This window comes from Trachypithecus francoisi, unplaced genomic scaffold (genome assembly GCF_009764315.1).
Source record: "Trachypithecus francoisi isolate TF-2019V2 unplaced genomic scaffold, Tfra_2.0 Lachesis_group11, whole genome shotgun sequence".
Classification (NCBI taxonomy): Eukaryota; Metazoa; Chordata; class Mammalia; order Primates; family Cercopithecidae; genus Trachypithecus; species Trachypithecus francoisi.
The window spans coordinates 130,061,323-130,082,778 of NW_022681456.1; the positions used below are offsets into that span (position 1 = coordinate 130,061,323).

Genomic DNA, 21,456 nt, shown 5'->3' on the forward strand with positions numbered 1-21,456 from the left:
ACCAGGACTAATTCTTCTTTCAAACTCAAATGCTAATCCCGTCGTGTCAACCTCTTCAGACGTGTCTGCCAGTGTGTTCCGGAACGATCCAAGAGCCCGTCTCACGTTTGTCCTTGACTATTACGATCTTCACATTGATTGCATCCCTGGTGTATCTCTGAGCACAAGGATCCCATCCCCTCGCCTCTGTATCGCCCCTGCTGTACCTGACACGGAGAGAGGCCCATCGCACGAAGCCTCGCACAGGCAGTGCGGTGAGTGCAGGCAGCCTGGGCTCGGTGGTCCTGGCTCTTTCGTGAATGGGGCGTGGCACTGAGGAGGGCCCTTCTCTCCTGGTCTCAGTTATGTTTCTGGAAAGTTGAGGGCTGAGCTCCGACAATTCCAGAAGCCCCACTGAGCATGAGCATTTGATGGCTCCCACTCACCTCTGCCACTTCCTCAGGGACTGTTCCCAGAGCGGGAACCAGGGTCCGGAGTCCTCCTCTATCCTCTGAGGTGTGTCCAGGGCTTTCAGCACGGGAACATCAGCCCAACTATGGCGAGCCATGGGGCTGACCCTGAGGTCGGCGGGCCAAGGGAACATGAGTTCACCAGAGGCCAGTCACAGTCACGAAACGGTCATACCCCAATTCCATTTCTCTACCACCAAACATTTGCACCATTTCTGTACATTTCCCCCATCAGAAGGAGTAGAAGAACTCTTCCTAACGCCAATGGGATCCGTTTTAATCCCATCGTCGCAGTTTGTAAGGCAACGCCTTCTCCGCGGATTGCCTGAAGGAGAACCTGGACAGCAGCCCTGGCTCCTGGCTGGTCTTTGTTTGTTGGCCCTGGGTAATGCCAACCCTGGTGTGACCCTCAATAGACCCTTGACCAAGGCCCTCTCTGGCCTTTCCGGAATGCAGTTCTTGGGGAGCTCAGAAGAGCAAATTCCCAGCAAGCTGCCAACGTGGACCAGACATCCTTCCTGGAAGCTGGCCTGGTTCTCTGAGGAAGCATTCGGCTTCCTGTCAGGAAGCCCCACTCCCCACTCTCACTGGTGTGAGTTGCCTCCTCCAGGCTGCTGTGGCCTCTGGGCTTGGCCCAGTGCTCTGAGCTGTGCACGGTTCCATCTCAGCACATTTCCAACACCTCAGAGGAGCTGGCGTGGGCCCCAGTGTTTCTCATGGCAGGGCTTAGGGACTGATTTCCACTGCAGTGGTGGCTGCCCGGCCAGGTTCTCATGCTCACCCTCCTGGTATAACACTACACGTGCTGGCTGCCCACCTCCTCAGGGCTCTGACCTGGCACAGCTGCAGAGGTGCAAGTCTAAGTGAAGTAGGGAGCTGAAAGGGAGGCTGTGAGGACTTCTGATTTCATAGCGACTCCCCCAGGATTCCATCCCCCTCCCTCCTGACTGCTGGGCAGCCAGGGCTCTGGCCGGCATGGCTACTGGGCCCCTCTGCTTACCCTTGTCCTTCTCAGCCTCAGCTGACTGTGTAGTCACAGCCTCTTGCCTGCCCTGAAAGGGATGGAAAAGCTGCAGATGGAGAGGACCTGGAGACCAGACTTTCTAGCAACATGACCCTACTGGATAGAGTCACTGCAAAGGGCAGTGAGGGGGTTTCCAAAGAGGAACAACATGGTCAACACCTTGTCCACATACCCCAGCGAGCACCCTGGAAACTCTGCCTTCTGGCCTCATGTGATGAGAATAGCCAAGACCGTCTTGCTGGGGGCTGGCTGACCTCAGCCCAGCCGCATCCTCCATCTCCCGTCTCCCCCTCTCCTTTGGCAAGGCTTTTATACCGTGGGTTACCAGGGTCCATCTTGGCAGACAGCTAACCTGTGTATTCATGTGTGTGGGATGTGCATTCATCCGCGTGTGCTCCACACGTGCTTGGTACTGTGTGGTGCATTACATGCGTGCATGCGTGTGTGTGCATGTTCATATGTGTGCTCACTGCCCACCGCCCGCAGTCACTAAGCTCACTATGGTCCCTAAGCTTGCCTTGCTTCTCCCTCGTGAGCTCAAACGTCTCGCATTTGCGTAGAACATCATGAGCTCACATGCACTGTCTCCGATGATCCTCTCACCCAACTCTCTTGTATGTAGATGACAGAATTCAGAGGGAAAAGGCCAAGGTTGCACAGGAGATCAGTTCCAGGGTGCACACTAAAAACCAGGTCTTCTGACCCATAGGTGGGGGAGGCTTGTTCCACTGCACCCAACCAGAAAGGCCATGAAAGGCTCCCAGAGCAAATGGGCCCCGGGCCCCACAGCTGAGTTCCTGCCCAGTCTCTGCCCCTTTGTGCACACCTTGGTCTTCCGCTCTGAAGCAGAGGGGGTGCACCCTTTGCTAGCTCTGCTGAAAGTGTCTTGGGAGTAGAGGTTTGCCCATCAGTCCTTACACAGGAAGAAAACTCGCATGTACATGGTAATGGAGAGTGTTTTTGAGAGCCAGGCCCTGTGCTGAGAGCTTTACCGGCCTCATTTTGTTCACTACTCCCAGGAGTGAGGCAAACCTAATTGCCCACATCATACCCTTCTGTTCTTCCTGATGACACCCAGCCCCAGGCAACAGATCATGTTTTGTTAGACAAGTTAGGATAATCCTGTTTCCATCTTTCCAGCCTCCCTTGCTGCTCAGGGCGACCCTGTTGTCTACTTTTGGCCAATTAGTCAGAGGCATGGCCCTTCTCCTGCCCCCTACTATAAACCTGGACGTGATGTTGAATGGCAGCAGCCATCTTGTGACAGTGAGGTGAGCCACATGAGGATGAAAGCCAGCAGGCAGAGGAGGGAAGGCAGAAAGGAGGGCCTGGGTCGCTGCAGACACCACGGTGCAGCTGAGCCAAGACGGGATGCTACTGGAACTGCCCACTCCAAACTTCTTGTTTTCACAAATCCCTGTTTGTCATCTGGGTTTTCTGTTACTTTCAGCTGAGTACATTTATGCCTGACACAGGGAGCATCATCCCCATTTTACAGATAAGAAAAACGAGATGCCTTGGATAACAGGGTAGGAAGGGACAGTCCTGGGGCCCGCCCATCACAGGTCAGAACCTGGAGCACATCCTCTGGGCTCACAGCTAGCTCTCACTTGTCGGTTAAATGAGTACATTGCTGGTGCCTCTCAGCACTTCCTCTGGTCTTCCCTCTCAAACCCTGTTCTTTGATGCTTGAATTTCCTCTTGAGGCCTCTCTGCGCTCCTCCTGGGCTGTGAAGCTGTGGAAACTGACCAGCCCCTTTCACCACCAAGTCCTCCCCCAGCTGTAAATCCCCACAGGGCCCTCTGAGTTTCTTCTGCTTCAGTCTTTACCTCCCCATTCTCTCTCTCTCTCTCTCTCTCTCTCACACACACACACACACACACACACACACACACCCTCTAACAAGTTACCTTCAGGGTATTTATAGACACGGCAGGTCCCCAGGGATCTGCTCTTTGGCAGTCTGCCTCTTCGCACAGCCTCGCAGCGGCTGCCTGCCTGGCCAGCCTCTAATTAGCCCGCTGCCCTCTGCTCCCTGGCTTTGATGTGCCTCAGACTCTCCAGGCAGAAGATACAAGTTGGAGGCCTGACGTCCCGCGGGCAGGAGACTGCACCAGCAAATCTAGGTGGACACTAGGCTGATGACCTTGTTTACCACTTGAATCCAAGCTACATTTCTTAGTGATGGGTGGGGAGACGTGCGTGTGCATGTGTGTGTCCATGTGCATGTGTCTGTGTGCGTGTGTGTCCGTGTGCGTGTGTGTGTCCATGTACATGTGTGCCCATGTGTGTGCATGTGTGCCCATGTACATGTGTGTCCGTGTACATGTGTGTCCGTGTACATCTGTGTCTGTGTGTGTCCATGTGTGTGCGTGTGTCCGTGTACATGTGCGTCTGTGTGCGTGTGTCCATATATGTGTGTGTCCATGTGCATGTGTCTGTGTGCGTGTGTGTCTGTGTGCATGCGTGTGTCCGTGTACATGTGTGTCCGTGTACATGTGTGTCCATGTGCGTGTGTCCGTGTACATGTGTGTGTCCGTGTGCGTGTGTCCATATGCATGTGTGTGTCCGTGTGCGTAGTTGCAGGAGGCACATGTTCAAGCAAGACCATTTTGTTTAATGACCTTATTTCATCCTCCCTCATTGAGTAAAAATTGGCCCTGACAAAAGGCATTAGGAGTCTGAAACGCACTCTCCCTTTCAAAGCTCTGCAATCCAGCCAGACTGGCATTTTGGAGCGATGGATGTTTGAAGAATGGGAAGCCGTGTCTGGGAGATGAGGAATTCAGGGGGTTCTGGACTCCTGGTTTTTCCCAGGGCAGCTCTACAGCACCCCCCACACACCTCTTTTTTCTCACTTCTTTTAAAACATTGTGGTAAAATACACGTAACTCAAAATTCACCATCGTAAGCATGTTTTAGTGTCGAGTTCAGTGGTGTTAATTATATTCACACGCTTCTGAAACCACCACCACCCTTCATCTCCAGAACCCTTTTCACCTTGCAGAACTGAAGCTCTGCACCCATTAAACACGGACTCCCCACTGCTCCCTCCCCGCAGCCCTGGGCGCCCACCATTCTGCTTTCTGTCTCAGTGAATCTGAGAACCATGTACAAATGGAATCATATAGTATTTGTCTTTCTGTGACTGGCTTATTTCATTCACCATAATGTCCTCAAGGTTCATCCACGTTGTAGCGTGTGTCAGGATTTCCTTCCTTTTAATAGTTCATCGTGTGAATGCCACGTTTAGTTTGTTTGTTGACACTTGGATTTATCCACGATCCGTGTCCCTGCAGGGTGGACACCTGGGTTGCTCCCACCTTCTGCCGCTGTGACTCACACTGCAGTGAATAGTGCTGTACAGATACCACAGAAGGCCTTCGTGATGTGCTCTGTGTCACCTGAAGATGAAATGAGCCATCCATACCCATTTGTAAAATGAACGGGAAATGAAAGCCTTTGCCTGGCTACATGGGGATTTCCAAACTGACCCCGGGGCCCCGGGGCTCCTGTTCAAAGGCCCCAGAGAGCGGAGGCGGAGACAAGCAGGACTCAGCCCAAGCGCCCTCACCTCCACCCAGAATCACCTCCATTTCAATCCCTCCTTCATTCCAATCATATTTTTACTTCCTTGTGCTGGGGGACGGGGCAGACAGCAGGGACAAACAGCCCGCAGGCCCTGCCCCTTATGGAGGCTGCGTGCTAGAGGAGGCGGCCTGTATATGGCATGTCCCATGCTAGCCACGGAGGAGAAGAAAGATGCTGTGAAGAAGGACAGGGAACGTCAGGGGTCAGGTCAAGAGGATGGATCTTGTAGCCAAGAAAGGCTTCACTCGTTAAAAAGGTGATTTTCAAAAAAAAAAAAAAAGGTTTTTTTAACAAAGAAGTAATTCATATGCCGTAAAATTCACCATGTTAAAATTTGCAGCTCAATGCTTGACAGGCTATTCACAGAGTTGTGCGTCACTGCCCGCCACTCTCTCATTCAAGGACATCTTCATCATAAAAGGTGGCGTTGAAGACCTTGAGCTGGACATCCCCTGCTGGCTCCTCTGAGTGCTCTCCCTGCCCTGAGGGGCTGTCCTGGGGGGGAGCGGGTTCACCAGGTGGGGCACCAGCAGGAGAGCGGGGGGAGGCAGAGGGTGAGTGGGTGTTCACTGCCCCAGCCCTCCCATGGGACTGCTGTGCTGGCCACATCACTTGGCCAGAGGCCACAGTCCTCCCCATAGAGCCTGTTCTCTCCAGGGTCCAGTGGCTTTCCTGTCCCTGTCCTCATCCTCCTCCCCAGGGCTGCAGTTTCCAGCCCTGGTCACTGCAGTGTCCCTGCAGGACTCCGTCCACACCTCTGTAAATAGCCTCTCTGTTACACTCTTCTCAAGCTGCCCGATCCAAGAGTACCAGCTCTTCTTACAGGAAACCCGACGCCAGGCACTGATGGAAATGAGGGAGCCGGCTACGCAGAGCAAAGCAGGCAGACAGAGCCACAGCATGGACTGCAAACTCAGAGGTCAGCCACACCGATGGGGAGCGTGCCTGAGGTACCCAAGGAGCAGCAGGAGACCCCAGTGGGCGGCAGCCGGAGGGCCTCATGGCTGTGAATTTGGGGGCGTTCATCAGCTTCTTAAAATTTGTAATTTGGAATGATTTTTAAAATCAAGCCAGCTCCAGCCAGGTATGGCCTCGTGGCTGTGGTCAGAACTGTGGCTTTTCCTCTAAGAGAGATGGGCAGCCCTGTGGGATTCGGAGCAGAGGAGCCACAGGGTCTGACTTACATTTGAAAAGATCCTTCAGTTGCTGCATTAAGAATCGATGAAGAGAGGCAGCGTGGGGAGGCCCGCTCCCAGACAGGGGCCCGCGGGAAACAGGTGAGAAAGCTGGTTTCCAAAGGACTCTTGGGAAAGGTGTGAGTGTAGGAGACACAGGATGCAGCCCAGCTGTTAGCCCCTCCAGCCCCCACTCAGGGAAGGAAACCGTCGCTAGAGCCTGAACGGGAAGTGGGCAGGTCTGCTGCCTGGAGGCCAGGGGTGGCCTTGGGCCGAGGAGGCCTAGTTTTGGAGGCTTCCTAAGTATGTCTAAGGGGCTGCTCAGGACACGGGCCACTAGCATGTCTGTGAAGGACGGAGCTTTCTAAGCCGCTCTCACGCTTGACACAGTAGAGGGAGGTGAAGCCTTTCCAGACAGGGTGCTGAAACCTGGTGGGGGCAGGCTCTGAGGGCTTGGGAGCTTATATAATGTGCGAGTGGTTATCCATAAATGAAAAATAATGCAAATCACAAGTGCAAACATAAATATAAAAGTGAGTATTTATTATTGAAAGCAGGATCTCGAAGAGATATTTGCACACCGTCTTGAGAGCAGCATATTTCACAGTAGCCGAAAGGAGGACACCACCCCAATGTCCATTGATAGAGGAATGGATGCACAAAATGAGGTCTATCCACACAATGGAATATTAATCAGCCTTAAAAAGGAAGGAGATCCTGACACACGCTGCACCATGGCTGAACCTTACGGACATTGTGCTAAGTGAAATAAGCCAGTCATGGAAGGACAACTATGTGATGATTCCACTTCTGTGAGGTCCCTATAGCCGTCAACATCAGAGGCACAGAGAGCAGAGCAGCAGCCGCCAGCGGCTGGGGGAGAAGGGAAGGGGAGCTAGTGTTTAATGGGTTCAGAGTTTCAGTTTTACAAGATCAAAGAATTATAGAGATAGATAGTGGTGATGGTGGAACAACATTATGAATGTATTTAATCACACTAAATCATACACTTAAAAAAGTGATTAAGACGGTACATTTTATGTTATGTGTATTTGGCCACAATAAAAAAGTTGAAAAAAGGTGAATATTTATTTAGTTTTAAAAATCATTCCAAATTACAAATTTTAAGAAGGTGGTGAATGCCACCAAATTCACAAAACCTAGAGAAGTTACGTTTTTTTTATGTATTGACTGCCCAATGAACCTGTGTGTTATTTTTTCTAAATGTGTTTGATTTGTAATCCTCGAAACATGTACAAAATGTATGTGAAATTAAGACACTCATAGGAATCATTCAGACGCCTTTAAAAAATACATTGTATTCAGCCACAAAACTGTGCCACCAGATTACTCTGATACTACAACATAGACTTATTGATGAATCTGTGTAGGAGTTCTGTCATAAGAACACTTGCTTCTGCAAGCATTTCTCTGCGTTGGCGGCAATTTTGTGTACCATTTTGCTGGAACCACCAGATTTTGTGAAGACGTGGTGCACCAGTTACAATAAGATAACAATCGGGTACAGGGACTGCATGAAATCCATGCCTTCACCCCAGAGGACCCGTGTGGTACTACCACGGGTTTGGGCTCACAGCACAAGAATTTTGATCAATTCTAATTTGTGTAACTCTCATCAGAACACAAAGCAATGTACAGTGGAGTTAGATTCTCTCAGTATCAACTATTTTCCTAACAGTAGAGAACTTCTGTTCTGGCCCGGCCTTGGTGAGAACCAGATCCTCCACTAGCGATGTTACCTGTGTGGCTTTTTGCAGATTTTCTGCAGATGAGCTCCTGACGGTTATTTTGCCCTCCCCACAACACATGGCCGGGGTGAGAGGGGTGGGGTGCGCTCACATTGCCGCCCAGCCTCTCTTGCTGCATCTGCTGGTGGGATGTCCTGTGGGACGAGTGTTCCTGGAAGCCTTTCCTACACTCAGCTGGAGGTGACTTCTCTATACAAAGAAGTCGCTGTGAGCCACATCAGCATATCCCTCTAAGCCCAGATTAAATGTTTCCCTGGCTCACTTCCCTCTTAACTGGATCCCCCAAGTGCCCTCGGCCACCCAAACATCATCCAACTAAGGGTCTATGAGACAGAAGAGAAGTTGGGATGGAAAGAGACAGACGTCTCAACCGGCTATGGTTAAACTATCTCACTTCTGCATAGTTTACAAAAATGTTTGGCCACAGGAACACATTGCTAGGGCCTCTCCAGGAAAGGGTGGAGTCTGTGGACTCAGGGGCCCTGAAGCTTCATCAGTTGCACAGCAAACACGTCCGCAGCCCTGCCCACGAGCAGCTGAGATGTGGAGGCGTGGGTCCACTGACTTCACCTATGACCTATGACCCGCACTGACTTCACCTATAACCTATGACCTGCACTGACTTCACCTATGACCTATGACCTGCAATGACTTCATCTATGACCTATGACCTGCACTGACTTCACCTATGACCTATGACCTGCACTGACTTCACCTATGACCTATGACCTGGCCCAAAGGCCCCAGGCCTGGAAACACCAGCCAGAGTCCCAGCCCTGCCCCTGGGACTCCCTGGGCCTCAAGAGCCTCTGCCAAGCAGGGATGAGGACATGCCCCCACCTCAGGGTCAACAAGAGATTTGTGGGTCCATCAGAGCACTGTGCAAACTTAGCTGCTGTCCTCTGGCCAGAGTCACAGCAAGCCCTTCCTGGGTCCAGAAGGTGGTTCCGCAGGAACGGGGCTACCTCTTTAAAGCAGAGGGGTGCACTGCAGCCCTGAGGGAACCAGCTGCAGTCGTGGTAATCTCGGGAGGCAGCTCCCCACCCCCTGCCACCCCCTCCCTGCTGTCAGGAGAGGATTAGAGGAGAGGCCAGCAGATTAAAGGGGTTCATGTTGCCACAGCCTCTCCCCCAGTCCCTCTCCCGAGGCCTGCTGGCTAGGTGGGGCGACTCTTCTGTGAGCTGCAGCTGTGGGGCAGAGAGAAGCCCTCCCCACCCAGGACTGAGAGGCTGGAGACCCCAGGCTCGCCAGGGCCCAGAAGACAAAGGCTTGGGGCGTCCCTGGGGTCTGGGAGGCAGGCAGACAGAGCTCATGGTCTGTGGCTGCTCTGCCCTCCTTCCCCTCCCCAACCCCAGGCCCACCATGCCGGCAACCCCCAACTGCCACGCAAATCTCAGCTCCACCAGCTGCTGGATTCCCCGCCAGCCAATACCCGTGGCCTGGGCTTTTGTGCAGAAGACCTCGGCCCTCCTGTGGCTGCTGCTCCTGGGCACCTCCCTGTCCCCTACCTGGGGGCAGGCCAAGATTCCTCTGGAAACGTAAGCATCACATTCAACCCCACCCCAAAAACCCGTCACCCTTTCCCACTTTCTTCCGGGGCTGGGCCTCCCTCCTCTGCCCACTCCTCCCGCCCCTGCCCTCCCTCTGGGCTCTTCCCCAGTGGCTGCAACTGACCACTCTCTTGCTGCAAAACCCGTTTCTTCTCCGGCCTCCTTTCTCTCCTCCCAAAAGCTCTGCGAGTTCTAGAGTCCCACCTGCCCCTCCCCAGGAGCAGGATGGCTTTAGGCAGAACTGGTCATCAGGGCTGCTCTCTTCTTGGCCTGACAAGCAGCTTCTGGGGCACCTGCAGGGCGGGTGCTCCTTCAGGATAATCGCTGAGATGAGGCGGCCTAGGGGAGCCGGGTTATCTCATCATCGCAGCTCCCCAGGGGATTTGGCAAGAAATGCATGTTTTGACATTCCAAAAAGGGGGTGCAGTTCTGAACTCACAGAACATCTCATGCACACAGGAGGTGGCTTGTCCAGGAACTGGGGAAAAGATGGATTTTGGGGGCCGCAGTCTTCCCTTTCTCCACCTTTCTGCCTCCTTCCAGCCTTGATGCTATAGCTGGCCATTAAGACCAGCTCCAGGGAAGAACCCGCTGTCAGTCATGTGCCCCTTGGTGTAAATTTAAATTACTGAGCAACCTCTCCGGGGTGTCTGTATTTTAGGCCCGAGCTCTGGTGGTCCTAGGAAGGCAGTTTCCACTACATGGTGGGGGACAGAGCCTTCCAGACTGTAGGTGGCACAGACCCCATCCTGTTTAATCCAGTCGCTTGAGCCCAGCACCATAGCCAGGCCACCAGCAGAGCCACCTGCCAACTGCATGTCTTAGCAGGAGCGGGGACAGGGAGCCCACATGACACACTGCGCATGTGTTTGGCTGAGCAGTGGATTAGGCAGCATCGTCTCCCATCAAGCCGCACAGCTCTCCTTGTTTCATGCCTGGCACGGAGCTGGGTGCTTCACAAATGACACCGTTAGTTTGCAAAGCCATTCAGCAGGGGCTTATTTTATCCCTGTTTTGCAGCTGAGGAAACAGGCCCAGAGAGGTCAGGTGACTTCCCCAAGTTCACAAGGCCAGGAAATGAAGGTGCTAGGATTTGAACTCCAGTCAGCCTGGACTGCGCTCCCACCATCACACCCACTGCCAGCCTGTAACGCTCTCTATTGCTGCAGGAGATGTTGAGAACAGTTTTCATCCCCAGAACCCACACCAGCTGATAGGAGAGGGCCAACTCCAGGAGTGGGCTGAGGGCCAAGTCAGGGTGGCTAGAACCCAGGCCTTCAGGGAGGGGGGCCCCAGCGGCCGTCTATGCAGAAGCTCTGGGTGCTGCCGGAGACCATAGCCTGCACACAGCCTCATCTACCTGCCCAGGACTTGGCCCTACCTGTCCTCACTCCCGCCGAACCTCTCTTCTCAGTCTTTCCCTTCCGCCTGCAGGGCTTCCACCTCCACCCAAGTCTGTTTCCACAGGGTCCGCAAAGCCCTCCTCATGCCCGATCCAGGAGACATTCCTGGCCTTGTCTCCCCAGACCCTGTTGCTTGGGACACACAAGCCCCCCTCTCCTTTTATCCCAGTGCCTTGACTTCCATGGCACTGCGCTCCGCTGGGTCTCCATGGGCACTGCTTATCTCTGCTGACTTCCATGGCACTGTGCTCCGCTGGGTCTCCCTGGGCACCGCTTATCCCTGCTGACTTCCGTGGCACGGCACTGCGCTCCGCTGGGTCTCCCTGGGCACCGCTTATCTCTGCTGACTTCCATGGCACTGCGCTCCGCTGGGTCTCCCTGGGCACCGCTTATCTCTGCTATCTTCAAGTGTTCCTCCTCCCCTGCCTCCCCATGAGGTTGGGGGTGCTCCCCAACATCTGTCAACGCTCAGAGATCTCATGCTGCACACCCTCCTTGAGAGAGCCCTCCCATCCTCAGAATTTCAATCCTTAGCTTTGTGCGGATGACTCCCGGCCCTGTCTCTACCTGTTAGACACATACCCAATGCTTATGGGCAGCTTTTCCTAAACTCATGTGAGGTTTTAAATTCAGATGTGAGTCTTTCAAGAGAAAACACAATTGGTGCCTTCTAGAGTTGTGCAGTGCACAACCTGCCCAATGGCACTTGGTAGCTCTGCAATGGGAACCTCACATTCAGCAGAGCCCAAGTTACACACATCACCTTTCACCCTCCTCAACTTGTTCCCCCGACCTTCCTGATAGTCTTAATTTTATTCAATAACAACACCATCAGGTCAACAGCCCACACTGGAAACCTGGAAGTCATGTTTTACTCCTCCAAGCTCTTCTGTACTCCCTACCTACAATCGCCTTCCAGATCCCTTTGCAGGCTAACCTCTACCAAACTTCTAACCCAGAGCTCAGATCTCCCTCCCCCGGGAAGCCTTTCCTTATACCACTACCTCTCCCCGACCTTCGTGGGCACCTTCAGACGTGTACTATGCTACCTGCATGAGAAAACTGTCCCTGCAAAGGTGGGGACTGTGGGGTGGCTCCAGGCTGCCTCATGGTAGGACCCTGATAAACACTGGTTGAGTGGCGACTGCTGATCTTGAAATGATCGCACAGGCAAACCACTTCCACTCCATTTGGAGAGGCTCAGACCCAGCCCTGTGTGCCTGCCCCCAGGACCCCAGGAGCCTGGCCCAGATGGTGGGATTGTGGTGCATTTCTGGGGCATGGGCCAGAGGTCGGGGCTCCCCACTAGGCTGCCTACGCAGAGGGCAAGGTGTGGCCTCCTCGTGCCCTCCCAGCCTGCCGTGCCCTCAGCCTCAGCAGTGGCAGCTCAGAGCCTTTTCCTCCTGCGCCCTTGCCTCACGCGTTCTCTGAGGTTTCAACAGAGGGTTTGGCAGCCCCCAGTGGCCTTGAGTGGAGCGCCCTGGAGGGAACAATTCACTGAGAGGCCACAGCTGTGGCCAGGCAGGTCCTCCTTTGTCCTCAGGGTCCTCCGACCCTGGCCTGAGCCTGTCCACTGCCTCTCCCCTCCGTCTCTCCTCTGGGTCCGCCACTCTCCAACCAGAGGCCCGGAGGCTTGGGGTGAGGCCCAGTCCTGGACTGGTCAGCCCTGCCTCACGACCCTCAGCAGGAGAGCCTGCCGAGGACGCTCACACACAGCAGTGCAGCCGCTGGAGCCGGAGGGCTCTCCGCGTCTCCTGCCCAGGCCGTGGCTACAGCTTTAGGGATGGGAGGAGGGACAGGTGCTCTTTTGTGTGTTTCTGGGCATATATCACATGTGTGTATGCATATGTGTGTGTGTGTGTGTGTATGTGGGTGTGCGTGTGTGTGCATTTCTTATGCATCATGTGTCTGTGTGTTTGAGTGTGCATGCGTCAGCTGGTGTCTGTGTGTAGACACTTGCTTTCTATGTGTGTGAATCCATATGTCTATGCGTGTGTTTGTGCATGTACTTGTGTGTATACACATGTCCTTCCGTTGCCTGGCAGAGTGAAGCTGTGGGCTGACACCTTTGGCGAGGACCTGTATAACACTCTGACCAAATACTCGGGCTCCCTCTTGCTGCAGAAGGTCAGTCACCCCCTTCCAGAGAGCCCACCGGGTGGCAGAGGGCAGTCAGCCATCAAAGCCCCCAAATGCCAGTGCTGTGAGGGGCCTTGGGCTTCCCATCAAATCGGTTTATTTCAGATGGGGACACTGAGGCCCAGGGAGGTGAACGATTTGCTCAACTCCCAAAGCAAGGCAGTGGGGGCGGTTTGGGGGCGTGGTCAAGAGCATTGTGCCAGGTCCTCAGGGAGCAGAGGCCAAGGTGGAATTAAACGCAGGAGATGTACTGGGTGGGGGTGGGGTAAAGAATAAAGGGGAGACAGAGGGAGTGGATGGAGTGGGATGCAGGCCTAACACCTGTGATGCTAGCGGAGCCTTGGAGGGCATGTGCAGGGCCCTAGGAGCTGCTTGGGCCATAGAAGGTGGACGGGCTGTGGCCTCTGTGCAGGGAGAGCTCCCATACCTCCAGCTCTCAGTCCCCCAGCCCCCAGCCACGTCCAGCATCTGCCCTCTTAATATGCATTGCTTTCTGTGCAGATTAACGGCTGGCTGGTCTTCTTACCAGGTTATAAACAACTTCACTGTTCTCTAATATTTGTAACTCCCCAGAGCAGTTCCAACAGCAGCTCACCCTCCTCTATTATTACCACTCACTGAGAGCTTCATAGTCATGATTTCATTCCCACCACTAATTCATGAGGCACCTTTTCCATATCACAAAGATCCTGAATCCCAGGCCTTTATGCTTGCATGTGACCGCATGTCCCTCCTCAACTCCCCTGCCCACAGCCCCCAGGCCTGTCCTTGGAGTAAGTGGAGCCAGGGTGGGCTGCTCCCTGGGCCCCCACAGGTCACTGTAGCGATGACAGCTAAGACCCCGCCTGCCCCTCACAGCACACTCCTATGCTGCACAGCACCACAACCTGGGCCGGGGGGTAGAGAGCAGTACTGATGTGGCCATTTGGGGTAAAAGTATTCTGTAAAATCTATGTGTTCTAGAGCATACACTAAAGCTATGTAAATGTCACATCTTACAAATGAGGAAACTGGTTGACTGGCTTGCTTGTGGTCACACGGCCAATAAATGTCAGAGCTGGGTGAATAGACATTCACAATATACACAGTCAATGAGAGCTGGTCTCCCCTGGGCCCAGAGAGAAAACTCAAACCCCGCTCCAGGCTTTCCTGGGCTCCCTGGCAGTTATCAGGCAGCTGTGCTCAGTTCCTGGAGCTGCCGAGCTCTGTCGGGACGGGGGGAGTTGAGGTTCACATCCATGTGCACGGGGCACTTTCATAGCAAGATGCCTCTTTGGGGGCATTGGGGAAAAGTGATGCCGGGGTGGTTTCACAAGCCCTGGGAAGCAGCATGGCTCTGCACAAAGGACATGGGCAGGGGTGCCTGGGAGCCCTGGCCCCATCAAGGGTCACCTGCTCACTGACCTTGGTGGTCAAGTTCACTGACTTCTCTGAGCCTCGGTCTACTCCCCTGTTAAGGATATAGGGGTGCCTGGGAGCCCTGGCCCCATCAAGGGTCATCTGCTCACTGAACTTGGTGGTCAAGTTCACTGACTTCTCTGAGCCTCGGTCTACTCCCCTGTTAAGGATATAGCTGCAATGCGTCTAGAACACCTGGAACAGAGAAACCTTTGAAGAGAGGCAGCTATAATATCACTGGGGATGTTGTCCAAGGAGGAGAGGGCTAGGCCTCCCCCTAGTTGAGTAAAGCAGGCTCCGTGTGCCAGAATGCACCTGTTGAGAGGATGGAGGCCATGCACACACAGGTGCAACCATGCTGGTACAAAACCACGTGCATCCATCTCTCCCACCTTCTCCAAACAGAAGTACAAGGATGTGGAGTCCAGTCTGAAGATCGAGGAGGTGGATGGCTTGGAGCTGGTGAGGAAGTTCTCAGAGGACATGGAGAACATGCTGCGGAGGAAAGTCGAGGCCGTGCAGGTACTCCAGGCCTGTGATCTGCAGGGCATTTCTCCCCAGCCCCATGATGCAGGGTGACAGAGTGACCCTCCCCATGTCATGGCCCTGCATCCTCCCACCCTCGTGACCCTCTCCTATCTTACAAGAGTCCACCTTGTACCTCCATTAGCCAAAAGAACCCTTACTCCAAAAATCCCTGTAAAAGAGGAAATGATAGGAAACAAGAGGAGAGGGGAGGGGCTGGCATCAGAGCTCTGCCCCGAGGTGGCCATGCCCAGCACTGCCGGGTCAGCCTGCAGCCATTGTGGGGAACTCTGAGTCACCAGGCCATACCCAGTGACCAGTACAGAGCACTGCACAGGGTGAGCACCTAGGAATTGCTTTGGGGATGGACGGACAGATGAGCAGAAGGAGGATGGGAGTCGACCTAGCTGGGGCCAGTAAAGTCAAGCTCCTCTGTTCCCTCTCCTCCTTCTCATCTCTCCTCATTCCTCCCTTACCCTCATTCAGCCATCAGGACCCACCCACCATCAGAGCACTGGCTAAAGTGCTCTGAGGACCACCCGGGCAGCAGAGGTGCTTACAGGGATGGGCCCTGTGCCCAGGTGACCCTGTTACTAGACATCCACCAAGGCTGGTGGGGCCCAGGAGAAACAGAAGCTGTCCCCTTCTCTGGGATGAAGTGTCTGCACTGAGGCCTCTGGGGACCTGGATGGTATAAACCAGTAGATACAGTGTGGGTGGGAGATACAGTCCTCCACTCCATCCAGTCAAGAATCGAACCATCCAAGACCAGTGCTGTCCCTGAAAGGACTCGTAAGACCAGCCAGGAGAAAAAGGAGAGAGGAGATCGGGGGTGGTTGGCTGGGTTGGGAGGCTGAGGCCAGGGCCAAGCAGCAGGGGAAGGGGCAGATAGGGCAGGTGAGCTGTGGCCTCCTCAGTGTGCTGCCTTTCCCCTCACCCCCATCACAACCCCCACTCTGGGAAGAGGCCAAGGTCAGGGTTGCTGGGGCCTTCTTTCCCATGAGCAGCATTTCTGCAGGCCTAGGGGCAAGAGATCTTAGCATCAGGAACCAACGAGAAGATGCCTGGGGACTCAAGAGCCTATCCGGGGTCCCTGAATCACACACCACAGCAGGAAGGCACCAGCCTCACACATAGCCTGGCACCTACAGTGACGCCTGCCTGTTTCAATCAGTGAGCGTTGTGTAAACAGCCTCCTTGGGTTAAACACAGACAGTGGGGTATGAAACTCGCCTGACTTCAGGGGTTGGTCCTTGTGTCACTAGCGTGTAGCAGGACGAGCCGCAGACAAAACTCCTCAGACACCGAGTTAAAGAAGGAAGAGGTTTATTCGGCCGGGAGCATCGGCAAGACTCCTGTCTCAAGAGCCGAGCTCCCCGAGTGAGCAATTCCTGTCCCTTTTCAGGGCTCACAACTCTAAGGGGGTCCACGTGAGAGGGTCGTGATGGATTGAGCAAGCAGGGGGTAGTGACTGGGGGCTGCATGCACCGGTAATCAGAACGGAACAGAACGGGACAGGGATTTTCACAGTGCTTCTCCATACAATGTCTGTAATCTATAGATAACATAACTGGTTAGGTCAGGGGTCGGTCTTTAACTACCAGGCCCAGGGTGCGGCGCCAGGATGTCTGCCTGTGGATTTCATTTCTGCCTTTTAGTTTTTACTTCTTCTTTCTTTGGAGGCAGAAATTGGGCAAAAGACAATATGAGGGGTGGTCTCCTCCCTGAGAGCAGTAAGCAGTCCTGAGACACCCCCAGAGGCTGGGGCTCCAGGCTCCCTGTGCCCTTCCACAGCCTCAGACACCAAAGAAGCACTGCTCTGCGGACTTTCTCTGAGCACCGGTCCCTGCCTCTGCTGCGGGTGGTATGTGGGGGTTGCAGACCTTCTATGAGGATGTGCATGGCAAGTTTCCTGCAAAGCCTCCCTGAAATGAGTATTTCCCTGTGGAATTTCCTTATCCCAGGATCTGTAGGCTGAGAGTGGGGAGGCAGGGATTATCCTACCCAACTTATAGTTGTATAAGCAGAAGACCAGAGAGGCTTAGTGGCTTGGCTCTGACAAAGCTAGAACAGGATCTTGGGTCCTCTGACTCCCAAAACACTTCCCCCACCCTGACTTACCCTGACACTCTGTGGTGCTGGCCTGCTCTTAAAAAAAAAAAAAAAAATTGTGCCAGGCACGGTGGCTCACGCCTGTAATCCCAGCACTTTGGGAGGCCGATGTGGGCGGATGATGAGGTCAAGAGATCGAGACCACACTGGCCAACATGGTGAAACCCCATCTCTACTAAAAATACAAAAATTAGCCTGGCATGGTGGCAGGCGCCTGTGATCCTAGCTACTTGGGAGGCTGAGGCAGGAGAATCACTTGAACCTGGGAGGTGGAGGTTGCAGTGAGCCAAGATCACACCACTGCACTCCAGTCTGGGTGACAGAGCAAGACTCTATCTCCAAAAAAAAAAAATATTGCAGCAAAATACATGTAAGATAAAATTGGTCATTATTTTAAAATGTATAATTTAGTGGTATTAAGTACATCCACAATGTTGTACAACCATCTCCATTATCTAGTTCCAGAACTTTTTCATCACTCCAAGCAGAATCTGAGTACTAAGTAAGCAATCACTCCACTATGCCCCTCCTCTTAGCTCCGCAACCACTAATCTCTTTCTGTCTATGGATTTGCCTATTGTGGGTATTTCACGTAAATGGAATCATACAATATGTGACCATTTGTAGACTTATTTCACTTAGCATAATGTCTCCAGGGTTCATCTGTGTTGTTCCATGCATCAGCAATTCATTCCTTTTTAGGGCTGTATAATATTCCCTTGTGTGCATAACCCACATTTTGTTCATTAGTTCATCAAATGACAGACATTTGAGTTGTTTCCATCTTTTGGCTTTGAATACACACACACACACACACGCACACACACACAAAATGCACGTATTTTAGTAGACTTTATTTTTTAGAGCAATTTTAGGTTCACAGCAAAATGTAGAAGAAAGTACAGTTTCCATACATCCCCTGTTGCCACAGCCTTCCCCACTATCGACACCCTGTATCCATGGTAGATTGGGTATAATCAATGAATTTGCATTATCCCAAAGTCCATAGCACATATTAGGGCTCACTCTCGTACATTCTGTGGGTTTGGAAACATGTGCAATGACATGCATCCGCTATTACAGTATCAGACAAAAGAATTTCACTGCCCTAAAAATCCCCAACCATTGGCAACCACTTATCTTCTCCATCTCCCTAGTCTTGCCTTTTCCAGAATGCCATGTTGTTGGGATCACACAGTATATGGCCTTTTCCGATGGGCTGCTTTCACTTAGCTGTATGCACGTGCTTTTTGGCTGTTGTGCATAGTGTGGCTGTGAATATTCGTGCCTAAGTTCTTGTTAGCGTCCCTGTTTTCAATTCTTCTGGGCATACGCCCAGGAGTGGAATTGCTGGGTCACCTGGCAACTGTTTCACTCGCTGAAAACCCGCTGGGTTCCTTTTACCCATTCTCCCTACCTCTGTGTTCCCATCCCTCAGAATCTGGTGGAGGCTGCCGAGGAGGCCGACCTGAACCACGAATTCAACGAATCCCTGGTGGTGAGTCCCACTCCTGGCACTGGTGCCAGAGGGCAAGGATTACCTGAGTACCAGATATGGGGGTGGTGGTGTAGGGTGGCAATCCACTGATTCCATAGACATTTACTGCTCACCCCACACAGGCACAGCAATGTGCTAGCCTCTGGATCGGAACTTGTTCTTGACCTCAAGAAGCTCACAGTGCAAAGAACTCCAGTATAAGGCACATCACAAGTCACTACAGATGGGTGGATGGAGCCTCCGGAGAATGCAGGCTGAGAACAGGAGGGCTGCCCCGAAACTCCCGCAGACAGGGCGGCCTGGGGCTGCGCCCAGGGCTCAAAGGGATTTAGGCAGACAGGGCCTGGAAAAGGGGCCTTTGGTCACAGTGGAAAGAAGACACAGAAATAAGAAAACACAAGGTTGGTTGAGCAAACAGTGGGACCTGGGCCCTATGTGTCCAGAGGCTGATGATGAAGACAGTGGCCTTGGACAGTTAGGTGAGGGGGTGGGGGGAGCCTTGGGTGCCAGCGTAGGAGCCTGGCCTTTCTCAGCAGGGAAAGGCAGGTGCGGAGGGCTTGAGCAGGGCGGGGACGCGGCTGGGAGTGTGCGTGGAAGGCCAGCGAGGGCCACAGTGTCCTGAGGAGGAGCCAGGTTGTGGGGTGCAGGAACCTGGCGTGGGAGTTGGCGTCGGAATGTCCGTGAGGCAGTCCTGGGGAGTGTTCAGGTGTGAACCCGGTGGTGTGGAGGAAATGGGGCCGGGGCTCTGCTGGAGGCAATCCTAGCACACCCTCCAATACCGCGTTGGAGAGGCCGAGGGCAGCTGCGGGACTCGGAACCTGGGGCACTTGGAACCTGGGCCCTGTCTGAGGCCAAGGCTGTAGGCACCGTTCTGGGCTCTGGGACCTTCCTGGCCCGCGAGAAGTGGAGGGGCTGATGGGGCTCTTTGTCTCTACCTGTCCTCAACTCCGCGGCTGCCTGTCTCCTCTCCACCTCGGCCACATCAACACACGCTGCTCCAAGTTGGGGACTGAGGCAGTGGCCAGGACGACAGTCATCAAACGTCAGCCTCCTGCCTCTGCGTGCGGCCTCCTGGACCCTATCATTGCCCAGCGCGCTGCTGCAAGTGCTTGTGTAGACACTGATGGCCGCTCCACCCTGGCCCTCGCGTCCTCTCACCTGCGCCGTTTCTCTTCCTCTCTCTCCGCCTGTCCCTGTGCTCGGGCCGTCTCCATGGGCCTCACCTGTCCACCCCAGTTCGACTATTACAACTCGGTCCTGATCAATGAGAGGGACGAGAAAGGCAACTTCGTGGAGCTGGGCGCCGAGTTCCTCCTGGAGTCCAATGCGCACTTCAGCAACCTGCCGGTGAACACCTCCATCAGCAGTGTGCAGCTGCCCACAAACGTGTACAACAAAGGTAGCCTAGCACGCTCAGCTTAGGCACACTCACCAGGCACGCCCACCAGACACACCCACCAGGCACTTACCAAACACACCCACCAGACACATCCACCAAGCATGGCCACCAGACACACCCACCAGGCACACTTACCAAATACACCCACCAGACACACCCAGCAGGCATGCCCACCAGACATGCCCACCAGACACGCCCACCAGGCATGCCCACCAGGCACGCCCACCAGACACACCCACCAGGCACTTACCAAACACACCCACCAGACACATCCACCAGGCATGCCCACCAGACACACCCACCAGGCACACTTACCAAACACACCCACCAGACACATCCACCAGGCATGCCCACCAGACATGCCCACCAGACACACCCACCAGGCATGCCCACCAGGCACACTCACCAGGCATGCCCACCAGGCACACTCACCAGACACACCCACCAGGCATGCTCATCAGGCACACTCACCAGGCACACTTACCAAACACACCCACCAGACACACCCACCAGGCACACCCACCAGACACACCCACCAGGCAAGTTCCCCAGGCACACCCACCAGACACACTCACCAGGCACACCCACCAGGCAAGTTCCCCAGGCACACCCACCAGGCACACTCACCAGACACACCCACCAGGCATGCTCATCAGGCACACTCACCAGGCACACTCACCAGGCACACCCACCAGGCATGATCACCATTTTCCTGAGAAGTTCTACAGGATCATGATCATCTATAATCTCACCCTTCAGACCCAGATATTTTAAATGGAGTATACATGTCTGAAGCCTTGAATGCTGTCTTTGTGGAGAACTTCCAGAGAGACCCAACGTTGACCTGGCAATATTTTGGCAGTGCAACTGGATTCTTCAGGATCTATCCAGGTAAGGCCATGGAGTTGCATCTCCATGACCTTCTGGGATTCTTCTCTGGAAATAAGACAATGGGGCATTGAAGATGGACCCTGGCACTCAGGTCCCCAGTGAATGGGGCTGGTCCTCCTATCCCAAAGCATCTCCAAGCCCACACTTTAGCCCTTCTCACTGCATGATATGCACATATTAAAGGGCTGTGGAATGGCTGGATGAATGAATGAATGAATGAAACCATCAAACACCATGAAACCAGTCATTGAATGCCCACATGAAGCTCCTGTCCCATGAAAAGTACTTTGGGAGATACAAAGAAGGATAAAACAATTCTTTACCTTAAGGACTTTATGTCCCAATTGGAAAAATGAGGCGCACTCGCCAAAAGTGTTCAACAGCAATCCAGAAAATGGCACAGGCCACTCTGTGGCTAGTGGCCAACTTAATAGAGTCCATCAATAAAAATAGAACACACAGAGCACAAAGTTTCCAAGAGTTCTACCTCTTTTTGGTTCCCATTTAAAATAAGTTGGCTCTCCATTTCACC

At 53.6% G+C, this 21,456-nt stretch overlaps 1 protein-coding gene across 1 annotated transcript in view; it reads left to right on the forward strand.

Annotated features, from left to right (window-relative positions):
• The first annotated feature begins 8,959 nt into the window (after positions 1–8,959).
• Positions 8,960–21,456, forward strand: part of CACNA2D4 (calcium voltage-gated channel auxiliary subunit alpha2delta 4) — a 128,507-nt gene continuing 116,010 nt past the window's right edge. Inside the window, exons 1-6 of the mRNA XM_033223267.1 lie at positions 8,960–9,547; positions 13,008–13,089; positions 14,905–15,021; positions 18,575–18,634; positions 19,871–20,033; positions 20,793–20,924. Of these exons, the coding sequence (XP_033079158.1) occupies positions 9,120–9,547; positions 13,008–13,089; positions 14,905–15,021; positions 18,575–18,634; positions 19,871–20,033; positions 20,793–20,924 (982 nt within the window). The 5' untranslated portion in view covers positions 8,960–9,119. The remainder of the gene's footprint in view (positions 9,548–13,007; positions 13,090–14,904; positions 15,022–18,574; positions 18,635–19,870; positions 20,034–20,792; positions 20,925–21,456) is intronic.